General features: G+C 39.1%; 1 protein-coding gene and 2 long non-coding RNA genes across 3 annotated transcripts; all 3 read right to left on the minus strand.

Annotated features, from left to right (window-relative positions):
• Positions 1 to 17,805: 17,805 nt before the first annotated feature.
• Positions 17,806 to 19,108, minus strand: LOC126212909 (uncharacterized). Its single transcript, XR_007540995.1, has 5 exons — positions 19,025 to 19,108; positions 18,825 to 18,896; positions 18,521 to 18,604; positions 18,223 to 18,391; positions 17,806 to 17,993 (listed from the first exon to the last, which is right to left on the minus strand). It is a non-coding gene; the product is annotated as an uncharacterized LOC126212909 (long non-coding RNA).
• Positions 19,109 to 19,323: 215 nt separating this feature from the next.
• LOC126212911 (uncharacterized) lies at positions 19,324 to 19,916 on the minus strand. The gene is made up of 3 exons (XR_007540997.1): positions 19,839 to 19,916; positions 19,529 to 19,612; positions 19,324 to 19,396 (listed from the first exon to the last, which is right to left on the minus strand). It is a non-coding gene; the product is annotated as an uncharacterized LOC126212911 (long non-coding RNA).
• Positions 19,917 to 20,028: 112 nt separating this feature from the next.
• On the minus strand, positions 20,029 to 21,900 carry LOC126212666 (uncharacterized). The gene has a single exon (XM_049940088.1). The coding sequence runs from the start codon at positions 21,898 to 21,900 to the stop codon at positions 20,029 to 20,031; it is 1,872 nt and encodes a 623-aa protein (XP_049796045.1).
• Between the last annotated feature and the right edge of the window lie 4,983 nt (positions 21,901 to 26,883).

The following is a 26,883-nucleotide window of genomic DNA, read 5'->3' on the forward strand; positions in this document are numbered from 1 at the left end:
GCCCCCTTGCTTTCTGTGATTGTGTGTGGGTTTTTTTTCCTGTCTGCATGTGTGTGAGTGAAAATTACATGTAACAAAATGTCTCAATTATTTTAAAGAGTTATGAATGTGTGTTTCCTTACTCATGCATGATATTACACGAATCAATAGATTTCAAAATACTTGCACTAATTTATGCGCTGTTTCTTTAAATGTGTATTTGTATGAAACAAAATTTTGTATCTAAGTTTTAGCGAATTCGGTAATTTTCCAGTAACGGAAAATGAACATGGTATGCTCTAGCTATATTTTACAATTCGTAGTTCACATCCGCACTTGTTTTCCATTAAAAGATGTTAATGCTTTTTGTGATGAAATATATAACATAAAACATTCACAGACGTAGATCTCTAACTGTAGCACAAAAAGGTACAAATTACGATTGAGGTGTTGTCACTCTAAGAGCCTATGTTAAAACTACAAAGCTGCTCTTCAAAAAAGTCGAAATATTGCAAATATGAGACTTACAGTGATAATAGGCATCAGTGAAGGCAATTATGAACACATTTATTTTACGTTATTTAAAATGATAATTTGTTTCTAGGTGGCATTGCCACATGAGCTTAAAACCTGCGAAGATCCCGACACAGTCCCCGCCCTCCCCACTGAAGCTCCACCCCTGATCAGCAAGATGCTCCGCCCAACCGGAGCAAAACGATACACATCGTCGCAGATATGTTACTCCTAGAACGAGAAGTAGAAAATGAACAATTTCCAACGTATAATGCAAAGACTTTAAGTTTCAGGTATTAATGTAAACGTTTACAGACACGACTACGATTATAACTGTATGTTATTGACGAAGTAGAAGTGTCTATAACTTAAAATGGATTTCCGGTACCTAATGGTATTTACAACAAGCGGAACAAAAAATCACGAATGATTTAAAATAATAAATGAAAGCGAAATACAAACGTGCTGTCTGTTAATTATAATGTGAGCCAATTATCATCAAATTAATCGCTTAATATAACGTGATCTTTCGGGAAAACTACACTTCGCAAATAATGTGATTGGAAATGATACTATGTCGGTAATAAAAGCTTACGATGTCGCAGATGGCAACAGAGTTTGTTTCTTTTATTCATCCAAAAAAATCTTTCCAGATTATAAGACACAGAACAAACACAAACCAAAACAGCACAGTAAAAATACTGTATTATGTCAGTAGAGACATAAATGTAAGCTGCACTATCTTGTTTCTAGTCCCTGTATCTCAAACATCCAAAATATTCTGCTACGGAATAGAAGCAATAATCTAATAAAAATAGACAGGCCTACTTGTTTACAATGTCCTCACTTGACTCAATATTTTTATGTTTATAAAATGTAGCTTGACTCATTAGACCTAAAGAAATGAAGAATATAAAAATCATACTGATAACAAAAACGGTATGAAGACAGTCGTATTTTCCATACATGACACATGAGGTATTTCATTAATATAGTATTTGCGTCTGTATGTAAAGTTAGAAGTAGGTATATTGCAACCTATGAATTATTGTTATAATTACCAAATACGTAGGAGCTCTTATTTTGTGTACTTGCTGTAGTGTCCGTTCTTGTTACGAAATAAATATTTAGCGTTTTCAGTAATACTTTTTCTTAAAAGCAATTCGTTTATTAGAAATCCCAATACTCGCGACGTAGGCCGAAATTTTGTGTTACATAAACATTAAAATATCTGCTTAAGTTTTCTTAATAATTTAAATTTCGTTAAAACAAGGCAGCAGTTAGTTCCAGTAGTGTCTATTCTGTCTGTTCTTACCAGAAAAGAGTAATTAAACGTTTTAATTCATTTTTATCAACACAGTTCGTTTTTGTTACTGGTTGGACAGACGTGATGTAGGCATACAATTTCTGAGTTGCTAACGTTTAAAAACATATCTAAACATTCTTTATAACGTGATTCTCCAAAACCAAAGCAATTAGTAATTAATTCTTCTGCCGCTGTACCTCTAAAACAGAACGTAAACAGCGGCAAAAACGCAAAACAATTTATCATCGTGTGTGTGTGTGTGTGTGTGTGTGTGTGTGTGTGTGTGTGTACTTACAGCCAATCTCACGTCCTTGACAAATCTGAACTAATTCTTCTATGGAATTCAATCATGAGTGAGAGATACAGGAGCTGTGATAGAATAGCGAGTAGGGTGATTTGTTGCCAGTCTCGTAGAAAATATTCTCACTATGGTGGGAGGGGGCGGGGGGAGGTAGATGCTGTGGGGAGAACACTGGGAAAACTCCTGGAAATGCAGAGTATGCAGTAGGAACATTTTGTCTGAAGAACAGAAAAGGAAGCAAGTAGGAATTGATCAGGATCAAGAGAGATAAAGGGGACGACAGTGGTTAAGAACTGGCAGTGGGCAGGAAGAAAAAACGCAAAAAACAGGTATTTACTTCTGCCAGAGTTCAGTGGAGCAGAGCCTTGGGTAGGACTAGCAACATGAAATGTACAATGCATTTCAAACAATGTCAGGAAACCTAGGAGTATACAACGAGTTGGGAAGAAAAAATGTGGTGCTACTAGGTAGTAGTCATGGGCAAGATGTAGGCCTCAGTTACAGAAAAAATTAGGGTAGCATACAAGGTCACGAGTATATTCAAAGTAAATTCAGGACTTTGTCAAATGATGGATGACTTGAGGTCTTTAGTTACGGATTTCACAAAAGATGACCATGTGGTGATGGTGGGTAGGGGTCAGAAACAGTTTGGACAGGAATGGGGCATAAGACATAGGTGGTGACCTGGAGAAGACAGTTTCCCTGACACATGGCACAAATGCACACTTTGATGAGTTGTCCCAGTGTCATGATCAGCCACATCTATATGGAACTTTGAGGCAGATTAATGTGGAGTTACAGAAGGCAGTGATGGCAGCTAGGTTCACACATGTTGCTGTCATGCCAGTCAATACCATCATGGTGTCTCACTAGACATGGCCTAGTCCTAAGCAGGAAGAGGAAGAGAAGATTGGTACAGTAGATTCACCATAGTATATGGGGTGTACCTCGGGCCAAGCATGATGAAATATTTGCTGTCATACACAGGAGAAGAAGATCCTTTTTATAATAAATCCAGATAACAGATTTCCCCAACTAAAGAGTATCTGCAGCAGATAAAAAAAAATCTGATACAATAGTTTACAATATGGATATTTTTACATGTCATAAGAAAACAAGAACCCATCGGAAGAAGTATCATGGGACATTCCAGAGACTTAACAACTCTTCATCAAATCATACAATCAATAAAATATAAAATACAACAGTCTGAGGGTGAGATCCAGTCCTTGTACTGCACAGTAGTTTCTGTCACTGAGCACTGGTGTAAAGACACAGAAATCAAACATGTATTATTAGCATTGTATGTAAGGACAGACCCTTACCGCAAGGCTACTTCAAAAGGGTTGAGGATTGTGAATTTATACAAGAAAAAAAAGTGGCTCAAATCAAGGTGTGTCCTTACTACAATAAGTGACAACAAACACTTTGAAATATCAGCTACTGAATTAACAGGGCTTGATACAACCAGAAAATTAATCATATTGTGTGTGTATCAAATTCCTAGTAGTAGTGTGGGAACTTTTTTCAATAAATTAACAGAAGTTCTAAAAGCCTCAGACACTAAAGTAAACAAACCTCTCTGTGGAGACATAAACACAAATATGAAAACAAAACCCTCAGCAATATTCTTCAGAGTTTTCGCATGTCCCTGTTGGTCAATGGTGTAATAAATATTACTGCAGTGACTCCATTGGTGATTGACACTGTGGCCACAAACATGGACAGGGAAAAGTGTGATGTAGCTGAAAAATATCTTTGGCTGTCAGACCATTTCTGGCAAATAACAACAGTAAAATCTGGCATCGGAAAATCCCCAAAACTGCAAGTTTGTGAAAGACATCTATCAGAAATAAAAATAGAAGATATTTCAAAATAACAAGCAAACCAAAGTTGAGATGAATTATATGGAGAAACTGATGTAAATGTGAAAATCTCTAAATTCTCAACATTTTTAAATTGAATTTTGAAAAGACATTTCCAGAGGTACCTACATCATATCAATGTCTCACAAAACAAGTGGATAATGGCAGATATTAAAAAGTCCTCGTGAGCCATTAAATACCTCAGTTCCATGAAAAACAGTTATAATGATTCAGAGTTCTTAAATAATTATTTGAAAGCTATGATAAAACTGTCAGGGCTCCAGTATCTAGGGATATGGTTTTGATGATGGGAGAAGGGAGGGATCTTCTGAGAAGGTTTCCCCAACTCCCCCATTTTGGCTGAGCTGCTGTAGGTGGCAGTCATGTGTACGTGAGATGTGCTTGCTTCTGTGAATGAATGATGTGTTTCTCTTTATCTGATGAAGGCTGTGGCTGGAAGCTTGTGTTTAAGTGTGTTTTAATTGTGTCTGTCTGCAACTTAACATATAAACTTTATGGTAAGCAGCAATGTGTCTTTTCCTACACTGTTGATATCCTTCCCTGGAGTTTCTGTTGTTTGAATTTTGACAATATACTTTAATAACGGGCCTGTTTAATGGCATACTACTTATAGAAAAGGAAACAGTGAGGCTTGCTTCTATGCTCCAAATAGTAGAAAGGGTAATATGTAGAGACCTCATGGACATGATTTTAAAATATGAAGCAGCTTATCAATAGATCATGGATGCAGTACAAGTCACTAGTAGGAACAATAAAGACCTGGAAAAACTGTTACATTTATTATGATTTAGCATTCCTACTTACCACAGTATGTAAACACAGGTAGTAATGTGTTCAGTGGTTAGGGCATTCATCATCAGCACCATGTGATGTTTTAAATTTCACTAGTTGGGTCTTATGGTAATGACCTGCAAGGGTAAGACATCTTACAGCAAATATGTTGAGGCACACATGAAGCAGGCAGCATGCACCTCATTGGTGCACATTGACTACTTCAGATACCTCTCAGATTTGAGAAGTGATTACCCTATTTTCCAAGCAGAGAAAGATTGTAATAAGTAAAAATAATGAAAGGAATCACATTCAGTGGACTCTGAGATTAATTGTAGGTCACCAAATCCCAGCATTTCTGGCCTATGCTGTTACAGTGGTGAAGACAGTGTGGGGATGTCAAACCGCTGGCTCTAACCCCCAATAATATTGCTGCCCTATACGGCAGCAAGAAGAACTGTCTCTTTGCCAGATCAATTCTCTAAAGAGAAGAGAACTGACCTTAGCAGTTAAGTCCCATAAGATTTCACACACATTTGAACCTTCTCTCTCTCTCTCTCTCTCTCTCTCTCTCTCTCTCTCTCTCTCTCTCTCTCTCTCTCTCTCTCTCTCTTTTTTTTTTTTTTTTTTTTTTTTTTTTTTTTTTTTTTTTTTTTTTTTTACAGTGGGCAACTGATCTGTGGGGTAGGAAAAGCAGGATTTACAGACGCGAATGTGGAAGCATCGGTGTTGTGTGGGTTTGGGAGCATTTGGCTTTTGGGTAGCAAGCCTACCACTAGAGTTTGACACTGAAACATTTTCTTCCATAATCTTCCAGTTGCCATGACCACTACTCTTATTTCCTTATGACAAGATCACCTGAAGGTGGAGGATTTTGATTGTTTTTGGAGAGTTGGCTCGTGCATATATTTCTGTTGATGTTGCAGGCAGTGAGGAGCTGGTAATTATGATGATAAATAATCACTCAGCACTTGCTACAAATACTTTTATTCTTGCAGCATATACACAATGGATGTAGCATAGAATAAAAGTATTTGTAGCAAGTGCTGAGTGATTATTTATCATCATAATTTCCAGCTCCTCACTGCCTGCAACATCAACAGAAACATATGCACGAGCCAACTCTCCAAAAACAATCAAAATCCTCCACCTTCAGGTGATCTTGTCATAAGGAAATAAGAGTAGTGGTCATGGCAACTGGAAGATTATGGAAGAAAATGTTTCAGTGTCAAACTCTAGTGGTAGGCTTGCTACCCAAAAGCCAAATGCTCCCCAACCCACACAACACCGATGCTTCCACATTCGCGTCGGTAAATCCTGCTTTTCCTACCCCAAAGATCAGTTGCCCACTTCAAATGTGTGTGAAATCTTATGGGACTTAACTGCTAAGGTCATCAGTCCCTAAGCTTACACACCACTTAACCTAAATTATCCTAAGGACAAACACACACACACTCATGCCCGAGGGAGGACTCGAACCTCCACTGGGATCAGCCACGCAGTCCATGACTGCAGTGCCTTAGATCACTTGGCTAATCCTGTACGGCCCCACTGTCACAATAGAAGGGTAGAAGAAGCAAAGTAGATAAAATTGCACCCATGTAATGGGTTACAGAATTCACATACAGGAAATGAAGCTCATAGTGCTGGAAAGACAATTGTGTCTCTGTTTGCAAGGAACATTTTTGAACCTATTGACACTCCTCTGATGGTAGACAATAGCCTCCACTGAAGAGAAGACAGTACCAATCACAGAGCAAAATGCGGGCTGGCTGTTTTTGTCAATGACATATATCAGCCTTTACAGCAACCTTAATCACATCAGCATAGGCAGTTGCTGTGATGGTACATGCCTATTTAATGTCACAGTGTCTTCCACCACATGATCCTTGACAGTGAGAACCTCTAAGAGGTTATTGCTCAGTTTTCACTGATAATTCTCCTGCATACAGTGTAATATGAGGGGAGTGGCACCTGGTTGAGGGTTTGAGAAACTGAGGGTCTCACACAGACTGAAGATATCATTCTATGCTATGCAATGCATGCTACCTGCTTCAGCACTGCTACGCGGCCACCTACTACCATAGATCTATTCTCACCCTGCTTGCTCATCTTGACAGAAACTGCACATTGGGACGTGGCTGTCAACCTTTGTATATGTGACTTCTTCCCCATCTGAACCCACGCACCAGATAAAGTAGACCTGACAGAGGGAGTGCCCAAAATGGCTAACTGGGCAGTAGCCAGCCAGTTGGCTGTCTTTCAGCATTATGAAAGCATGTCATTACTTCCATGTTCCACCAAGCTACTCACACATTCATCCTCACGAACTTTGATTAGCAAAGAAACGTCTGCTGACTTGAAGGAAAATAATTAGAGATTAAGTAGAATTTTTGAGTTCCTTCAACAAGTCAACTTTTGCAAATATTTGTTACTAAATTTTGATTGTTACTTGAAAATGATTAACAGAATTGTTTTTCTAAAGATGATGGATAATTCACATCAGTCTGGTGATTAATCAGTGACACTACTCTTGTTTGTGTCTGATTATCTCATTAAGTTTGTCTTAAAGACCCTCCATCATTTTTTTTCATGGGAGATTTTAGTGTGTCCAGAGGGTGGCTGCGGTTGGCCAAATATGTTCCACATTTTCTAAGCAGCAAAATTATTCTGTTATATTTTGAATTATTTTCCCCTTCTTGACAAGAGTTTATCTAATGACTCAATATCGTTGTTTAAATTTTGTTTCTATGAACTTTTTTTTTTAAATCCAAATCCCCCAACCACATATTAGGGTGGGTGAAAACTAACCATACATAAGTATTACATATTACTGTTTTATTTTGTATAATAGTATTATTGTACCATCTCTATTATACATACATAAATACTTGTTCCATAGATTATGAATACAATATTTTGTAATGATGTGGAACATGTCACTTTAACGTAAGTTTCCTTTATACATAATTATTTTTTATTGAGTATTATTTTGAAAGCCCTCACTCTAAAGTTAAAATGTCTGATTCCATTTCTGACTTACATTACTACTCATAATATAGTTGTACATCAGATACAACACACAGTGAAAACATAAAAATGCATAACACTGTAAATCAGAATGTTATTTATATCAGTTCATAATATATTTAGCTGCAGTATACTTGTGTAAGTGTTATGCATCCTACATTTCACCAAACATCATTTCACAACAAAATCCTACAAAGACAACTACCAACATACCTCAGATCATAATAAGATTAGGTAGACATAGAAATTCTGGAGGTAGTTAAAGTGATTGTATAATTGAATTTGCTATGAAATTGACATTTATCACAGTAATGCAAATTTCCTCCCATGAAAAGAATTCATCAGTCTCATTATAACACTAGATCCAGTATATTTCATGACTCTTGACAGTTAATTTCTCAGTAGTTAGCTTACATCTCTTTCTTGAGATCATTCTTGGTATTAAGTTACTGATCACAACTGAAAATGTAGCTATTCTATTATCCTCTGAAAAGTTTTGTATATCACCACAAGACTTCAAATATTATCAATTATCTATAGTGTGAGACCCAATATTTTTATTTTAAAAGTGTTCTACACAGAAGTACAAGTTTCATTAATTGCATCTTTATGCAGTCACCATCTTGGCTATTGGATGCATAACAAGAACCCCAGGGATTATGTGTAAACACACAGAACATGGAAAAGATTCTTGCACGGGTGATATACCCTGGCTAGAAAAAAGGGACCAGACTCCATTCTGGCTCAATGTCCCGTGTTATTAAAATATCCTGACTAATTGTTCAATACATCATGTGTATTGTCATGATATTAGGTGTTACCAGTTCTCAACTCAAGCAAGCGTCAGTATTGTGGCGCATGGTGGCAGCACTTGGATTTCATCAAAAAAAAAAAAAAAAAAAAAAAGGAAAACTTGTCAGAAATATTTTCCAAGGAACTGCAAGATAATGAGATTAATGGTGACTTAATTCCTTGATTTGTTTGTCACATGCCAGTTTTTCCACTATTAGACATGAACAATAACCTAGCTTCATGGGAAGTGATGTAACAATTAGAACCATTTGTGATGTATACACCGCAAAAATGAAATCTTTTACAGTGCAGTGGAGTGTACTGTTTTTGAAACATTAATGAAACATGAAATTTGTGAACCAGCCTGAATCTGAATCCAGATACCACACTGGTTTTTGTAGAGTAGCTCTCTTGCCAATTGAGCCAGTCATAAAACTTTGATAATCTACTACCTCTTTCCATATCTTTCCAAAAAAACCAGTGGCTCTCTCCAAGACCTTCCAGGAAGACCTTTATTGACTGAAATGATAGAGAAGAATTCTTACTCTCAGCCTAGGGGCTGATTTTCTGTTAAATGTAGAAAGATATGCAGGGAGGTGCTGGGGATAAAATCGTGAACCACCTATGAGATTTGGTTCAGAGATTTGTTTATGCCTTCAGCACATTCATGTTACATAACATATTTAGGATGACTACTTTCTTGACACTGCAGCACAGAGAATGACATTTAATTATGTAGGACAGGCAATGCAATAATGAAAATGAAAATTCTTCAGTGATATAATTTTATTGAATCATTAACTTTCTATAAATTACTAACACAACAGAGTAAACCAAATGTGGGGAACAATGTGAATTTAGCCTGGGACTCAATATCTGATGTTCCAAGAGGATACCATTATCTTTGGGAGTGTAGTAATGTCAACAGTTAATCATTAAAAAAATCTCAAAGGTCACAACTGAATTCCTTTCACTTTGCAAACTACAGTCTCAATCATAGATGTTTAAATTCTCTCACTGGTCATACAAATGGTGTAGCAAACTATATTTGATTATTCAGATAACTATATTTGAAAACACAATCTGTGTTACACTACATGCCACAATTTCAATTGTTTCTTAGGATAGTACACCACATTAACGTTCAAAAGTTGTACAATTTAGAACATTATGAAATAATTCCATACATACAGTACAATGAAATTACAACATGATACATACATTGTACGTTGTACAAAATAAAAGTTTACTGAGTACTCTGACAATTTACAACCAATCATTTAATTGCAGATACATTAGTACAAAAAGAAGTGTCATGAATAATAAAGCATTACAGAAACAGATTACAAGTAGACATACAAAAAACATAATTACATTGGGCACTTAAGGAGAAATACTGCTTGTACCATGATGACAGTGAACAATCAGTGTTACAGTACTATAAATGACAGACATAAATCTTAAGAGTTGAAAGTACCTATTTGTCTTTACCTCCAGCAATTTTGATGTTGTTTTCAAACCTATAAAAACATGCTTGTGTAGGTCACAAATGCAGTAGTAGAGACATGGAAAACATCACGAGTATCGATCACCAGTGTCCAATTGGGACATTCTTATGTTTATGCCAATCAGCTGCTGATAGTGCCTGCACACGCTGTACATGGTACGGAAACAATTGGTTCTCCCCTAGCACCCTCCATACAGTGACGTGGTCAACGTTACCTTGTACAGCAGCAACTTCTCTGACGCTGACATTAGGGTTATCGTCAACTGCACGAAGAAGTGCCTCGTCCATTGCAGGTGTCCTCGTCGTTCTAGGTCTTCCCCAGTAGCGTGTCATAGGCTGGAATTTTCTGTGCTCCCTAAGACGCCTATCAATTGCTTCGAACGTATTCCTGTCGGGACACCTTCGTTCTGGAAATCTGTCTCGATACAAACGTACCGCGTCACGGCTATTGCCCCGTGCTAATCCATACATCAAATGGGCATCTGCCAACTCCGCATTTGTAAACATTGCACTGACTGCAAAACCACGTTCGTGATGAACACTAACCTGTTGATGCTACGTACTGATGTGCTTGATGCTAGTACTGTAGAGCAATGAGTCGCATGTCAACACAAGCACCGAAGTCAACATTAGCTTCCTTCAATTGGGCCAACTGGCGGTGAATCGAGGAAGTACAGTACATACTGACGAAACTAAAATGAGCTCTAACATGGAAATTAAGCGTTTCCTGACAAGTGTCCACATAACATATTTTCTTTATTTGTTTGTGAGGAATGATTCCTGAAAGTTTGGCCGTACCTTTTTGTGGTGTCACCGCCAGACACCACACTTGCTAGGTGGTAGCTTAAATCGGCCGCGGTCCATTAGTACATGTCGGACCCGCGTGTCGCCACTGTGTGATCGCAGACCGAGCGCCACCACACGGCAGGTCTAGAGACACGTACGAGCACTCGCTCCAGTTGTACGGACGACATTGCTAGCGACTACACGTACGAAGCCTTTCTCTCATTTGCCGAGAGACAGATAGAATAGCCTTCAGCTAAGTCTATGGCTACGACCTAGCAAGGCGCCATTAACCATATCTGGAGAGAGTCTCACTTGTATTATCAAGAGATATGTACCACAAGGAAATTAAAGTTAAGTAAACCTAAGCTCCGTTCTGTCCTTTATAGCATTCATAAGTATCCTGTTTCAGACCTCACGCAAGACGGCGTGAGTTGACGCGTGCCCTTCCGGCTACTTCTCAGTGTGGCGTAGCTAGCTTGTTACGCCACAACACTTTTTGTAACACCCTGTATATGAAATAACGTTAGGGTACATATGAAGTTGTCTTTTGTGTTAACGTGCTGCCTACATTTACAAACCAGAGTGAAAGAGACTGTGCAACCCCGTAGACATCTGCAGTTCAACAAACACTGCACGTGCGACAACTGCGCTGCGATGTACTTGGGGAAGACGTGACAGACGGCTGGCGGCAGGCGGCTGGCGGCAGCAAACGTTAAAGCCTGCGAAGATCCCAGAGAGGATCCCCCCCACTCTACCTCCCTGCGACACTCACCCCGCACTCAGCTCGCCCACGATGGGTCCTCACCCCACCCCCATACCTCGCTCACGAACGGGACCTCACCCCACCCCCCATAGTTCCCTCACAATGGAAGACCGGAAACAGTACCTGCATTTGCGGTTTGGAGCCCGGGTGGTGTTGCTGCTTTGTGCGTCGCTTTGTGAGTGCTGACAGTGCGTGATATTTTCGTGTGTGTTAAAATCATTGTGAGTGCGGAGTGCGCGTGGTGTTGCTGCAGTAGCTGTTTTTGTGAGTGCGGAGTGCACGTGATATTTTGGCTTTGTGCGTCGCTTTGTGAGTGCGGAGAGCGCGTGATATTTTCGTGTGTCATAAAATTATTGTGAGTGCGGATGCGCGTGGTATTTTTTTTGTGCGTCTTTTTTTTATTGTGATTACAAAATAGCGTTTGTGTTACTAAAATGAGTGCTTTTAAATGCGAAGTGTGTGGGCAAGTCTATAATTACAGAAAGAATCTCAGTCAGCATGTTTGCAAAAGCCATCAACAAGAGCTGCCTGTTGCCACTACAACTACTGTAGCTTCCTATCAGTGCTATGTGTGTGACAAAATTTTTTCTCTTAAAAATAATTTGTATCGCCACCAAAGAAATATTCATGGTTTGCAGGAAGGGGGGTTGTTCTTCAAGTGTACATTGTGCCCATTTCAAAGTGGTTCAAAACAGGGTTGGATAGATCATTTACAAACTGCTCACCAAATTCAACTTAATTCCGAAGATCTGCAGTTCTCAAATGAAGACGAGTTTTTGCAGTGGAAAGAAGACACTGAACGCACGACACATTCAAAGTTTATTAAAACGCATGGGTCTACTAGTTCCACACATTATTATGGCTGCCATCGGTCAGGTAACTTTATCTCCAAAGGTAAAGGCACAAGACATCTTAAATTGACAGGCAGCAACAAAATGAATGGAAAGTGCCCTGCAGAGATGAAAGTAACTGTGCACGAAAGTGGAACATACCAAGTACATTTTGTGTCGACCCACATTGGTCACAAACAAGATTTAACGCACCTGCCCCTGAGTCAAAAAGACCGGGAAACCATAGCAACAGATATTGCAATGGGACTTCCGTATGACAAAGTTCTAGATAACGTACGGACAAGTTTGCAGGATTCGGACTTGCAGAGAATCCATTTGACTACCAAGCAAGACTTATATAACATTGCAGCAAGCTATAACCTCTCCTCCAAGTCGGTCAGACATAAAAATGATGCAATCAGTGTCGAAGCTTGGGTAAAAGAAATGAACGAAAGTGAGAATCCGTCTGTGTTATTCTATAAACCACAAGACTTGACTAGTGAACATCAAGAACTGAGGAGTGAGGATTTTGTATTAGTGATAATGAACAGAGCACAACGCGAAATGTTATCAAAATATGGAGAAGACTGTATCTGTATTGATGGAACCCATGGGCTTAACGGGTATGATTTCGAAGTGACCACTCTCTTAGTACTGGATGATCTCAGGCAAGGATTCCCATGTGCATTTCTAATTTCGAACAGGAAGGACGCCGATGTTTTAAGTATATTTTTGCAGTACGTAAAATCACAGGTTGGACCAATTTGCCCGAATGTATTCATGTCTGATTTGGCAGAGTCATACAGTATTGCATGGAACAGGACAATGGGTGCTCCTAAGATGAGACTCTATTGTACCTGGCATGTGGACAGAGCATGGAAAACTAATATCAAGCGGAAAATTTCAGATCTGGATAAAAGAAATGAGGTGTATCGGCTCATTAAATCAGTGTCAATGCTGAGAAATGTAAGTATGTTTCAGGAATCACTGCAAAAAGCACTGCAGAAGCTCAGTAGTGACCCTGACACATCAGAATTTGCTTCATACTTCAAGACACACTATGAGGGAAATGTGGAGTGTTGGGCCTACTGTCACAGAATGTATGCCGGTCTCAATACCAACATGCATGTGGAGAGTATGCATAGGACGTTAAAGGAATTACATGGTAATGCAAGACAGATAAAACGACTGGACAAAGGCATATCTACACTAATGTCCCTAGTTACAGCCAAGATGTTTGACTGGCTTATAGCAAATGTAAAAGGGAAGGTTACAAGCAAAGTTCAAGACATTCGTAATAAACACAAAACTAGTTTGTTAATGGACAAGGACCTCATCACTGAGGTAGATGGTGGTTGGGAAGTGCCATCCACATCATCTTCAGAGGTCTACATTGTTAAAGATAACAGAGTCAACTGTGAGTGCAAATTAAAATGTAGTGATTGTAATGTGTGCATACATAGGTATTACTGTACATGTATGGATTACAGTATTAGATTCAATATGTGTCTCAATACCAACATGCATGTGGAGAGTATGCATAGGACGTTAAAGGAAATACATGGTAATGCAAGACAGATAAAACGACTGGACAAAGGCATATCTACACTAATTTCCCTAGTTACAGCCAAGATGTTTGACTGGCTTATAGCAAATGTAAAAGGGAAGGTTACAAGCAAAGTTCAAGACATTCGTAATAAACACAAAACTAGTTTGTTAATGGACAAGGACCTCATCACTGAGGTAGATGGTGGTTGGGAAGTGCCATCCACATCATCTTCAGAGGTCTACATTGTTAAAGATAACAGAGTCAACTGTGAGTGCAAATTAAAATGTAGTGATTGTAATGTGTGCATACATAGGTATTACTGTACATGTATGGATTACAGTATTAGATTCAATATGTGTAAGCACATTCACACTGTTTGCCGAGATGACAGCGTCGGTGAAAATCCCCTGCAAAGTCTAGAGTTACTGGGTACTGATGTTGATGCCACCAGTGAGAGAGCAGCAATATTAGCTGAAGTAAGCACAAAATATGTTTCAAAAACACCAAAATCTTTGTTAGAAGGGAGACAGAAGCTTATTTCAGAGTTTTCCAATATTGTCAGTGGAATGTCTGAGACTGAACTTCAGTTGGCCAAAAAAACTGTGTTATCCTTAAAGGCAAATGTAGGAGCTGTTCGAGCCCGAAAAAGTTATTTCAAACAAACAGATAAGGGCCAGAAAAGAAAGCTAATACCACAGCAGAGGCTGTTTTCTACCAAGAAGAAAACAGCACGTAATATTTCTCTGGCTGTTCCAAATGCTGAAGAAAGATGTGAAGTAGTAAAATCACTTCTGAATGAGGGTATGTATCAATTTTCAAGTTATTGAGTAGATACATTTATGTGTTGAACCTTGGCAGAGTAAAATGTAATTCATGGTTAATATACGAATATGTGTTCAGTACCTGTCAACTTTGTGTGAATTATAATTTGAAATTTATATGCAGAGCTCAACATGAATCATGATGTTCCTGCGGAGCATAGTCGTGCCGTGCCAGATGTACAGCACAGCAAAACAGGTAAAACTTGATGGGATCCATCATTCTAAATATGTGTGGTACTATTATAATGTCCTCACACCAAATAAACATGTCACATTAAGTAAAATTTAGAATTTTGCTGTTCAGTAGCAATGCAGTGTGCTTGGAATCTGATGTAATAGTTACTTGCAGTACAGTATATGTATATACTATCTTTCAGTACCTATCAATTTTGCCTCAATTGTGATATGAAATTTATTTGCAGGGCTTGACACCAATAATCACTTGCATGTTGTAGAACAACCACACAGTATGTTATGGCAGTCAGGTATTCACCATGGTGCATCAGGTGTGTGTAAAGTAAATCTAATGGAGGTAACATATCTGAGTATGATAATAATCTGAATTCATATTAATGTATATTGATATCTTTAAATTCTATTTTACTGTGTCTGCATTATAATATTAAATTAATTTACAGGGCTGGACATGAACCACATTGTTGCTGTGCAGCATGGTTATGCCATACCAATTGTGCAGCACAGCACAACAGGTAACACTTAATCGGACCCATTATTCCGAATGTATCTCATACTGCTCTAATGTCCTCATATAAGCTAAGGGTGTCAGATTAAGTAATATTCACAATGTTGCTGTTCAGTAGCAATGTAGTGTGTTAGGATTCTGATTTAAAAGTTACTTGCAGTGGAATATATGCCACCTTTTAGACCTTTCAATTTTGTCTGTATAATAACACAAAAATTATTTGCAGGGCTTGACACCCACAATCAGGTCCATGTTGAACAACCACACACTATGCCATGGCAGCCTGGTGTTCATCATGGTGCATCATGTGCGTGTAAAGTAAATCCAATGGAGATAACATTATTTGATTATAATGAAATTCTGAATTTATATATGTATAACTGAACTGTAGTTAGCCAAAAAAACTACGTTATCCTTAAAGGCAAATGTAGAAGCTGTTTGACCCCAAAATGGTTATTTCAGACAAACCGATAAGGGCCATAAAAGAAAGGCTATGCCGCAGAGGAGTCTGCTGTCTACCAAGAAGAAAAGAGCACGTAGTATTTCTCTGGCTGTTGTTGATGCTGTAGAAATCCAGTTCTTGATGACTGGACCTGCAAATAAAATTCACGTCAGATCGCATTAGATATTAAATTAATATTTGTTTCACAGATCATGAATATGACTCTTTATAATTATGTGGAATGTATCAGTTTAACAAATGTTTACTTGTCATGACTCTTTGTGTTTCATAGAGGAAATTATAGGAATTTGATAAAAGCAGTGTTATCTGGTGTATTACTACATGAATTATTTTTACTTACTTCAAGCATTACTGTGGTGACCCGGCCATGCCAACAGCATTTCAGTCCCTAATTCTACTTATTATATATGCATGACCTCCACACACCCAAGTCTTCCTGAAGATGCTGAGTGGTCTTTAGTTCTGGGATCAGATATTGCAGTTCCTCTCAAATCTGGTCCTGACGCAGCTGTAGTGGACAGGGTGGAATGCTATCCTGAACTCCAAATGGTGGAGACATCTCAGGTCCTTCCCATCTGCTTTCAATGCATCACACTCTGGACTGTAAATAAAGATTTAATTAGAATTCAGCCATGCCATATTGCTATCAAATAACAGAAGTGTGAATAATAATTAATATTATACTGGGTTGAAAACCAGTATCAAAACATACTTATATTGTGACAGATTAACTGAAATACCATTACACACCTGACTTGCCTTTCACTAGGCCTGATGAGGCTGAGTGAATCACAATCCTGACCTCTGAAGTGCTGATATTTCATGGACATTTCCACTCTCCTTCTGGCAGAGTGCATCCCAGTCCTGACCTCCTGAACTCCAGATGTTACGGATATAAGGTCCTCCACTCTTGATACAGTCTAATGGGCCTGACTCGACATCAGTGCCAAGCTCCAAATGTTTGGGACTTCCCTCTAGTCCTCAAGATGGCATAGTCCGGACTGCAAGTAAGCATTTAATCAGAATTCAGATATGTCACATTGCTCCCAAGTAATATCAATTTACAGAATGGTTAATGATATACTTGACTGAAAACCAGTATCAAATCATTCTTATATTGTGCCCTATCAGCTGCAATACCATTACATACCTGATTTGCCATTCAGTAAGCCTGATGATGCTGAAAGGATCTGGATCGCCACCTCTTAAGTGATGGAATTCCAAGGTCCTTTCAAAATGGTTGAAATGGCTCTGAGCACTGTGGGACTTAACATCAGAGGTCACCAGTCCCCTGGAACTAACCAACCAAAGGACATCACACATATCCATGCCCGAGGCAGGATTCGAACCTGCAACCGTAGCAGTCACGCGGTTCCGGACTGAAGTGCCTAAATCCGCTCAGCCACAGCGGCCCGCTCAAGTTCCTTTCCACTTTCCTTCTGGCAGCCAGGCAAAGCTGAGTGGATCCTAGTCCTGGCCTTCTGAAGTCCAGATGTTGTGGATATAAGGTCCTCCACTCTTGATACAGTCTATGGGGCCTGACTCGACATCAGTGCCAAGCTCCAAATGTTTGGGACTTCCCTCTAGTCCTCAAGATGGCATAGTTCGGACTGCAAGTAAGCATATAATCAGAATTCAGATATATCACATTGCTCCCAAATAATAACAATTTACATGGTGGATAATGACGTACTGGACTAAAAACCAGCATCAAAACATCCTTATATTGTGCCCTATTAACTGCAATACCATTACATACCTGTCTGGCCATTCAGTAAGCGTGATGAAGCTGAATGGATCCAGATTGCCCCCTCTGAAGTGATGGAATTCCAAGGTTCTTTCCACTCTCCTTCTGGTGGCCAGATAAGGCTGAGTGTATCCCAGTCCTCGTCATCAGCTCTTGTGGCAGCCTAAGGTGCCTGACTTGACATCAGTGTCAAGATCCAAATGTTTGGGACCTCCCTCACTGCTCCTTGACATGGCATAATCCAGACTGCAAGTAAACACTGCATTGAAGTTCTACTGTTCAGAAAGAATATAATTACAACTACTACTCTGTCTTCTCCACAACTACCACTTTAGAAACTGTATAGGCCCAAGGCGAGTAAAGTAGAAAATTTGCATTATGGTATCTTCATATATTAGACAGGCAGTCTTCAGATGAAACACTATTACTTTAATAAATAGGATTACTTAATTAAAAAAAAAACAATGTTACATACCTGATGTGCTGCTCATATATAATTTGTCATTGTTAAAGAATATAAGGTCATTGGAGCAGTACCACAGACATTTGATATGATGGGTTCCATCAGGTGTCACCTGTGCTGTGCAGCACATTTGATGTGGTGTAACAATGCTGCACAGAAACAATGTGGTTCATGTCCAGCACTGTAAAATAATTTTATATAATATTGCAGACAGTAAAACAGAATACAAAAGTATCAATATACAGATATCAAATCAGAACTTCATTATCCTCAAATAATGTTATCTCCATTAGATTTACTTTACACACACCTGATGCACCATGATGATAACCTTACTGCCATTACATAGTGTGTGGTTGTTGCACAACATTGACCAGATTGTGGGTATCAAGCCCTGCAAATAATTTTTGTGTTATTATTCAGACAAAATTGATAGTTCTACAAGGTGGCTTATACTCCACTGCAAGTAACTTTTAAATCCAGAATCCAAACACACTACAATGCTACCGAATGACAACATTGTAAATATTACTTAATCTGACATCTTTAGTTCATATGAGGACATTAGAGCAGCATGAGATACATTGGGAATAATGGGTCCATTAATGCGTTACCTGTTGTGCTGTGTTGCACATTTGGTGTGGCATAACCATGCTGCACAGCAACAAACTGGTTCATGTCCAGCCCTGTAAATTAATTTTACATTATATTGCAGACAGTAAAATAGAACACAAAAGTATCAATATACATATGTAACTTTAGATTTCATTATACTCAAATAATGCTATCTCTATTAGATTTACTTTACACACACCTGATGCACCATGATGAACACCAGGCTGCCATGGCATAGTGTGTGGTTGTTCAACATGGACCTGATTGTGGGTGTCAAGCCCTGCAAATAATTTTTGTGTTATTATACAGACAAAATTGAAAGGTCTAAAAGGTGGCATATATTCCACTGCAAGTAACTTTTAAATCAGAATCCTAACACACTACATTGCTACTGAACAGCAACATTGTGAATATTACTTAATCTGACACCCTTAGCTTATATGAGGACATTAGAGCAGTATGAGATACATTCGGAATAATGGGTCCGATTAAGTGTTACCTGTTGTGCTGTGCTGCACAATTGGTATGGCATAACCATGCTGCACAGCAACAATGTGGTTCATGTCCAGCCCTGTAAATTAATTTAATATTATAATGCAGACACAGTAAAATAGAATTTAAAGATATCAATATACATTAATATGAATTCAGATTATTATCATACTCAGATATGTTACCTCCATTAGATTTACTTTACACACACCTGATGCACCATGGTGAATACCTGACTGCCATAACATACTGTGTGGTTGTTCTACAACATGCAAGTGATTATTGGTGTCAAGCCCTGCAAATAAATTTCATATCACAATTGAGGCAAAATTGATAGGTACTGAAAGATAGTATATACATATACTGTACTGCAAGTAACTATTACATCAGATTCCAAGCACACTGCATTGCTACTGAACAGCAAAATTCTAAATTTTACTTAATGTGACATGTTTATTTGGTGTGAGGACATTATAATAGTACCACACATATTTAGAATGATGGATCCCATCAAGTTTTACCTGTTTTGCTGTGCTGTACATCTGGCACGGCACGACTATGCTCCGCAGGAACATCATGATTCATGTTGAGCTCTGCATATAAATTTCAAATTATAATTCACACAAAGTTGACAGGTACTGAACACATATTCGTATATTAACCATGAATTACATTTTACTCTGCCAAGGTTCAACACATAAATGTATCTACTCAATAACTTGAAAATTGATACATACCCTCATTCAGAAGAGATTTTACTACTTCACATCTTTCTTCAGCATTTGGAACAGCCAGAGAAATATTACGTGCTGTTTTCTTCTTGGTAGAAAACAGCCTCTGCTGTGGTATTAGCTTTCTTTTCTGGCCCTTATCTGTTTGTTTGAAATAACTGTTTCGGGCTCGAACTGCTCCTACATTTGCCTTTAAGGATAACACAGTTTTTTTGGCCAACTGAAGTTCAGTCTCAGACATTCCACTGACAATATTGGAAAACTCTGAAATAAGCTTCTGTCTCCCTTCTAACAAAGATTTTGGTGTTTTTGAAACATATTTTGTGCTTACTTCAGCTAATATTGCTGCTCTCTCACTGGTGGCATCAACATCAGTACCCAGTAACTCTAGACTTTGCAGGGGATTTTCACCGACGCTGTCATCTCGGCAAACAGTGTGAATGTGCTTACACATATTGAATCTAATACTGTAATCCATACATGTACAGTAATACCTATGTATGCACACATTACAATCACTACATTTTAATTTGCACTCACAGTTGACTCTGTTATCTTTAACAATGTAGACCTCTGAAGATGATGTGGATGGCACTTCCCAACCACCATCTACCTCAGTGATGAGGTCCTTGTCCATTAACAAACTAGTTTTGTGTTTATTACGAATGTCTTGAACTTTGCTTGTAACCTTCCCTTTTACATTTGCTATAAGCCAGTCAAACATCTTGGCTGTAACTAGGGACATTAGTGTAGATATGCCTTTGTCCAGTCGTTTTATCTGTCTTGCATTACCATGTATTTCCTTTAACGTCCTATGCATACTCTCCACATGCATGTTGGTATTGAGACCGGCATACATTCTGTGACAGTAGGCCCAACACTCCACATTTCCCTCATAGTGTGTCTTGAAGTATGAAGCAAATTCTGATGTGTCAGGGTCACTACTGAGCTTCTGCAGTGCTTTTTGCAGTGATTCCTGAAACATACTTACATTTCTCAGCATTGACACTGATTTAATGAGCCGATACACCTCATTTCTTTTATCCAGATCTGAAATTTTCCGCTTGATATTAGTTTTCCATGCTCTGTCCACATGCCAGGTACTATAGAGTCTCATCTTAGGAGCACCCATTGTCCTGTTCCATGCAATACTGTATGACTCTGCCAAATCAGACATGAATACATTCGGGCAAATTGGTCCAACCTGTGATTTTACGTACTGCAAAAATATACTTAAAACATCGGCGTCCTTCCTGTTCGAAATTAGAAATGCACATGGGAATCCTTGCCTGAGATCATCCAGTACTAAGAGAGTGGTCACTTCGAAATCATACCCGTTAAGCCCATGGGTTCCATCAATACAGATACAGTCTTCTCCATATTTTGATAACATTTCGCGTTGTGCTCTGTTCATTATCACTAATACAAAATCCTCACTCCTCAGTTCTTGATGTTCACTAGTCGAGTCTTGTGGTTTATAGAATAACACAGACGGATTCTCACTTTCGTTCATTTCTTTTACCCAAGCTTCGACACTGATTGCATCATTTTTATGTCTGACCGACTTGGAGGAGAGGTTATAGCTTGCTGCAATGTTATATAAGTCTTGCTTGGTAGTCAAATGGATTCTCTGCAAGTCCGAATCCTGCAAACTTGTCCGTACGTTATCTAGAACTTTGTCATACGGAAGTCCCATTGCAATATCTGTTGCTATGGTTTCCCGGTCTTTTTGACTCAGGGGCAGGTGCGTTAAATCTTGTTTATGACCAATGTGGGTCGACACAAAATGTACTTGGTATGTTCCACTTTCGTGCACAGTTACTTTCATCTCTGCAGGGCACTTTCCATTCATTTTGTTGCTGCCTGTCAATTTAAGATGTCTTGTGCCTTTACCTTTGGAGATAAAGTTACCTGACCGATGGCAGCCATAATAATGTGTGGAACTAGTAGACCCATGCGTTTTAATAAACTTTGAATGTGTCGTGCGTTCAGTGTCTTCTTTCCACTGCAAAAACTCGTCTTCATTTGAGAACTGCAGATCTTCGGAATTAAGTTGAATTTGGTGAGCAGTTTGTAAATGATCTATCCAACCCTGTTTTGAACCACTTTGAAATGGGCACAATGTACACTTGAAGAACAACCCCCCTTCCTGCAAACCATGAATATTTCTTTGGTGGCGATACAAATTATTTTTAAGAGAAAAAATTTTGTCACACACATAGCACTGATAGGAAGCTACAGTAGTCGTAGTGGCAACAGGCAGCTCTTGTTGATGGCTTTTGCAAACATGCTGACTGAGATTCTTTCTGTAATTATAGACTTGCCCACACACTTCGCATTTAAAAGCACTCATTTTAGTAACACAAACGCTATTTTGTAATCACAATAAAAAAAAGACGCACAAAAAAAAATACCACGCGCATCCGCACTCACAATAATTTTATGACACACGAAAATATCACGCGCTCTCCGCACTCACAAAGCGACGCACAAAGCCAAAATATCACGTGCACTCCGCACTCACAAAAACAGCTACTGCAGCAACACCACCCGCACTCCGCACTCACAATGATTTTAACACACACGAAAATATCACGCACTGTCCGCACTCACAAAGCGACGCACAAAGCAGCAACACCACCCGGGCTCCAAACCGCAAATGCAGGTACTGTTTCCGGTCTTCCGTTGTGAGGGAACTATGGGGGTGGGGTGAGTTCCCGTTCGTGAGCGAGGTATGGGGGTGGGGTGAGGACCCATCGTGGGCGAGCTGAGTGCGGGGTGAGTGTCGCAGGGAGGTAGAGTGGGGGGGATCCTCTCTGGGATCTTCGCAGGCCTTAACGTTTGCTGGCATTGCCTGACGACGGCGAGCTCTACGCTACAGTCTGCCCATCGAGTATCGATCGATCGTGACAAGCGCGAGGCTGCCCACCGTGCTGCCATCTTGGGGCGCCGGCTTGCAGCACGGTGTAGTTGCGTGGCCCGCCGTTCGATGGCAGGACCAGCCGTAATAGTAACATGTCTTAACCCATTGAAGTTCTCACAGTCGCATCCATTCCGCACTTTGTTGTATTTACACAGCTGATATATGTGTTGTGGCTTCGTTGCAGAGGAAATTATGAAAATGGGCCCCGAGTAGTGGTGTTTTCCTCTCTTAAATGAGCAGAGTTCCAACAGAACTGGATAGCTGACTGCAATACATCGTGAAAATTTCCAGGTTATACAGAATTAGAAGGTAAACTCAGCATCTTACAAGTCACTTAGATTGTGTCACAGTACGAGTGCTTTAATATAAGGAGTATGACCAACTTGCTGTGTATTCATGTTAGCATGATGTCCAGTTATTCAGGAACAAGGCAATTTCAGTTCACCTGATGCCAATGTATGGCAGAGCAAGTTCACTGTATACAGTACTGAATCACTAGCAGACTGTAATTTATTTATGCAGCTTTATAACTCAAAATTCCGAGTCGGTATTGATCGATTCGTTCTGAAAGTCACCGACACTAATCGCATGTTTGCGTTAGTATTAGTGGCAACCTAGCCTTTGGGCATTTCATATGTAGCTATTAAAAATATTTTTGTCATTATTTCAAGGTCTGCGAGCTCCATTTCACTGAGGACCTCATTCTGAGACTTGGTGAATACTTCGACAGATCCACAGGACAGAAATATTCTGTGCCTCTTCTGAAACCTCGCCTTAAACCAGCAACTGTACATTGATTCTGCCTGTCTAGAGTACCTTTCGTCACCTTCTTGTTCAGTGGAAGTGCGTGGAAAACAGAAACGTAGAACGAGCTATTGCAGCTAATGTAAAAACTTATGCCTATTATGAACAGGAAAGACATTTCGTGGACTTGAATGGCTTTCTTTAGTACATGGAGGTGATCAAGGTGCCCGAAGACTGCATACTGTAAAGTCAACAAGTGTCATTAGTTTTGCTCTAATAGAAACGACACATACTCTTACACTTTCATGTCCTGTTGTGAATACTGGCCCGAGTATGCAGTTACTTGTTGGTAAAAGTGTAACCACAAAATTTGATACATGGAAGTTCCCATTAACTATAAACCACTTGACTCTGGTATGTGTAACCTGGGTGCAACGGATCTGCAGGCAGTTTTAACTTTTAATTACTATATGAAAGGCTTAAAATTGTGGTACGCTCTCTTGCAGTATTCAGTAACACATTAAATCTGTGTCACTAGTTTTAAGTGTTACTTACATTTTCGTCTTTATGCACACACTTACATAACCTGGGTCCTTGGAAACATATGGTTTATGTTGTAGCGTTATCAAATTAGACTGGGTTGTAATCGATTACATTTTGTTGAAATTCAGAGAATGCATTATTGGTACACCTAGACATTGTTGTCACTGCAGAAAGTGTATTGTTATGACTTGCAACAGATAGTGAGACGTCCCCTTTGAACAATTGTACATGACTATGCTTAAACTGACACACAATATTTTTTAGCGCAACGCTATCTGACTTTCAATAATCCCTACAAAAGAATGGCCCTGACTAACATTAACCTATACCTTTCACAAATCACTTACCTCACAAAAATCTTCGTTACTCGAACTACTGCAATACAGCGAGCGCCACTACTGCCAGCTAAATAAAAGATTCAAACTACGGAAGGCACTAACTACTGATAGACATAGTTAGCAAATGAAAGATTTTAATAGAGAACAAACAATGTATTTACCTCAATAGTGTTGAAAAATCATAATATACATAGCAGTTCATGACATCCAGTCTTACAAATTTCGAAACTCCGCCATTTCTCTCCCCACATCCACCAATGCTGGCGGCTCACCTCCAACTGCGCAACGCTACGCGCTGTTAACAGTCAACTGCCCAACGCTACAATGGTGAGTATTACAACAATGCCAACCAGCCACAGACTGCACACAGCACAGAGCGCTACGTGGCGTTACCAATAAGAAAACCTAAACAGCCTACTTACAATAGCATACTGCTGTGTTGCTAACAGAGCGAAATATTGTAGTGGATTATTACGAGTATGTGAAGAAACATAGTAATGTTGTGGGAGTTAGTTGCAACAACAGTGTGGTGTCTGATATTCGTTATAAACTCAGAAGAAAGGTATGTGTCATTTATATGTCAATAAAATGAACAGCAATTACAGTCCTACAGTCGACCAAAGAAGAGACATTAGTTCTTCACTTTTTTTTCAGATATAATGACAGAATCTACATATAAAAAAATGAGCAGAAAGAAGGTAGCATATGCTTATCAAGCCGAGATTTTGAATCTGTTGTTAGTCAATGGGTACCTGAAGATGATGATTTCCTTTCAGATGTAAGTAATGCTTGAGATGAAAACCATGAAATTGTTCGTAAGGCAGTGGCATGCAGATCTATGAGTGAAGAACAAAGTAGTGGTGGTGGCGATGATGATGTTAGTGATGATAATGATGGTGACGATGATGTAGGTAATAATGTCTCTGAAGAGTAATCAGTGAAAATGCTAACAAACATATTGCTCCAAATGGTATGCAATGGAGTAAGTGCCCCCCAGTGCCAAATAAAATGCCTTCACACAATTTGGTGAAATTTATTACAGGACCAGCAAGGGGCATAATCACTTACACCTGCAAAGATGGATGGAATTTATTTATTCCTCTAGCCATTGAGGATGAAATTGAGATATGCACAAACCTAGAAGGAAGAAGAGTTTGTGTACCAAGAAAAATAAACCTAGAATGATGTAGCTTGAGACGGAATGTTCGCCTTCTGGGTAATTTTACTTCATAATGGAGCAGATAAGGTTTGGGATGTTCCAATCAGGGAACTTTTCTGGGAAGGTACTGCAATCCAATATATAGAGCTACAATGTCTGAGAGATGGTTTGAGGCAATAATAAAATTAATTAGATTTGATGACAAATGAACAAAGAGCCTAGGTGACAAACAAATAAACTTGCTGCTGTATCCTATGCATGGAAAATATTTACCAGACAGTGCAAGAAAATAATGACACCCAAAAGTGATGTTACGATGGATGAACAGCTATTTCCAGGTAGGAGCCATTGTGAATTTGTGCAGTATATGACATACAAGCCTGGAAAGTGTAGAATGAAAATATTCTGAATGCCTGAAGGTAAACTGGTTATGCCGTTGACAGGAATGTATACACTGGAAGAGAACCAGGTGAGCTACGCCAGAGAAATTTGGGGTTTTCCACAGTGAAGACCCTTGCAGCCAACATTGCTATTGCTGGTAGAGCCAGAAATGTTACTGATTGTTGTGAGAACAATGATGAATAAAAGAGAAATTCCAAAAGAGATGAAGCACAATTGGTGCGGAGCAGTAAATTCAAGGCCATTGGCAATTAGAAAAGAAATGAAGATGATTAGTTTTTCATCAAAGAAAAACACGTGCTTAGCCCTCTTACGCACCATACATCATAATGAATCAATAGAAGAGCAGTATCCGAACGTGAAGCCTGAGATTGTGAAATTTTATAACCGAACGAAGTATGGGGTGGATGTTGTGGATCAACTAATATATGATTATACAAGCAAAAGACAAACGAAACGGTGGCAACTGGCTCTCTGTTGCAACATAAGGGATGTATACTGTCTGAATGCCTTTATTCTTTACAAAACACAACACCTCATGTATCACAAAGGGATTTTGCACAAGAGGAGACTTCATCAAATACCTCTCAGTCAAGATGATCCAACAGTTTGTGACCAGAAAATTGCCTAATCCCCTTCTATAGAAATCCATATACTTCGATATGGAAAAGTTCATTACTGTTCCTAAAACACAAAACAGCAGTAGTAACAACAGCACAGTGAGTCATC

This window comes from Schistocerca nitens, chromosome 11 (assembly GCF_023898315.1).
Source record: "Schistocerca nitens isolate TAMUIC-IGC-003100 chromosome 11, iqSchNite1.1, whole genome shotgun sequence".
NCBI lineage: Eukaryota > Metazoa > Arthropoda > Insecta > Orthoptera > Acrididae > Schistocerca > Schistocerca nitens.

Bases quoted from the DNA above. Each gene is read 5' to 3' on its own strand.
- LOC126212666 (XM_049940088.1), bottom strand. From the start codon at position 21,900: ATGAATGGAAAGTGCCCTGCAGAGATGAAAGTAACTGTGCACGAAAGT.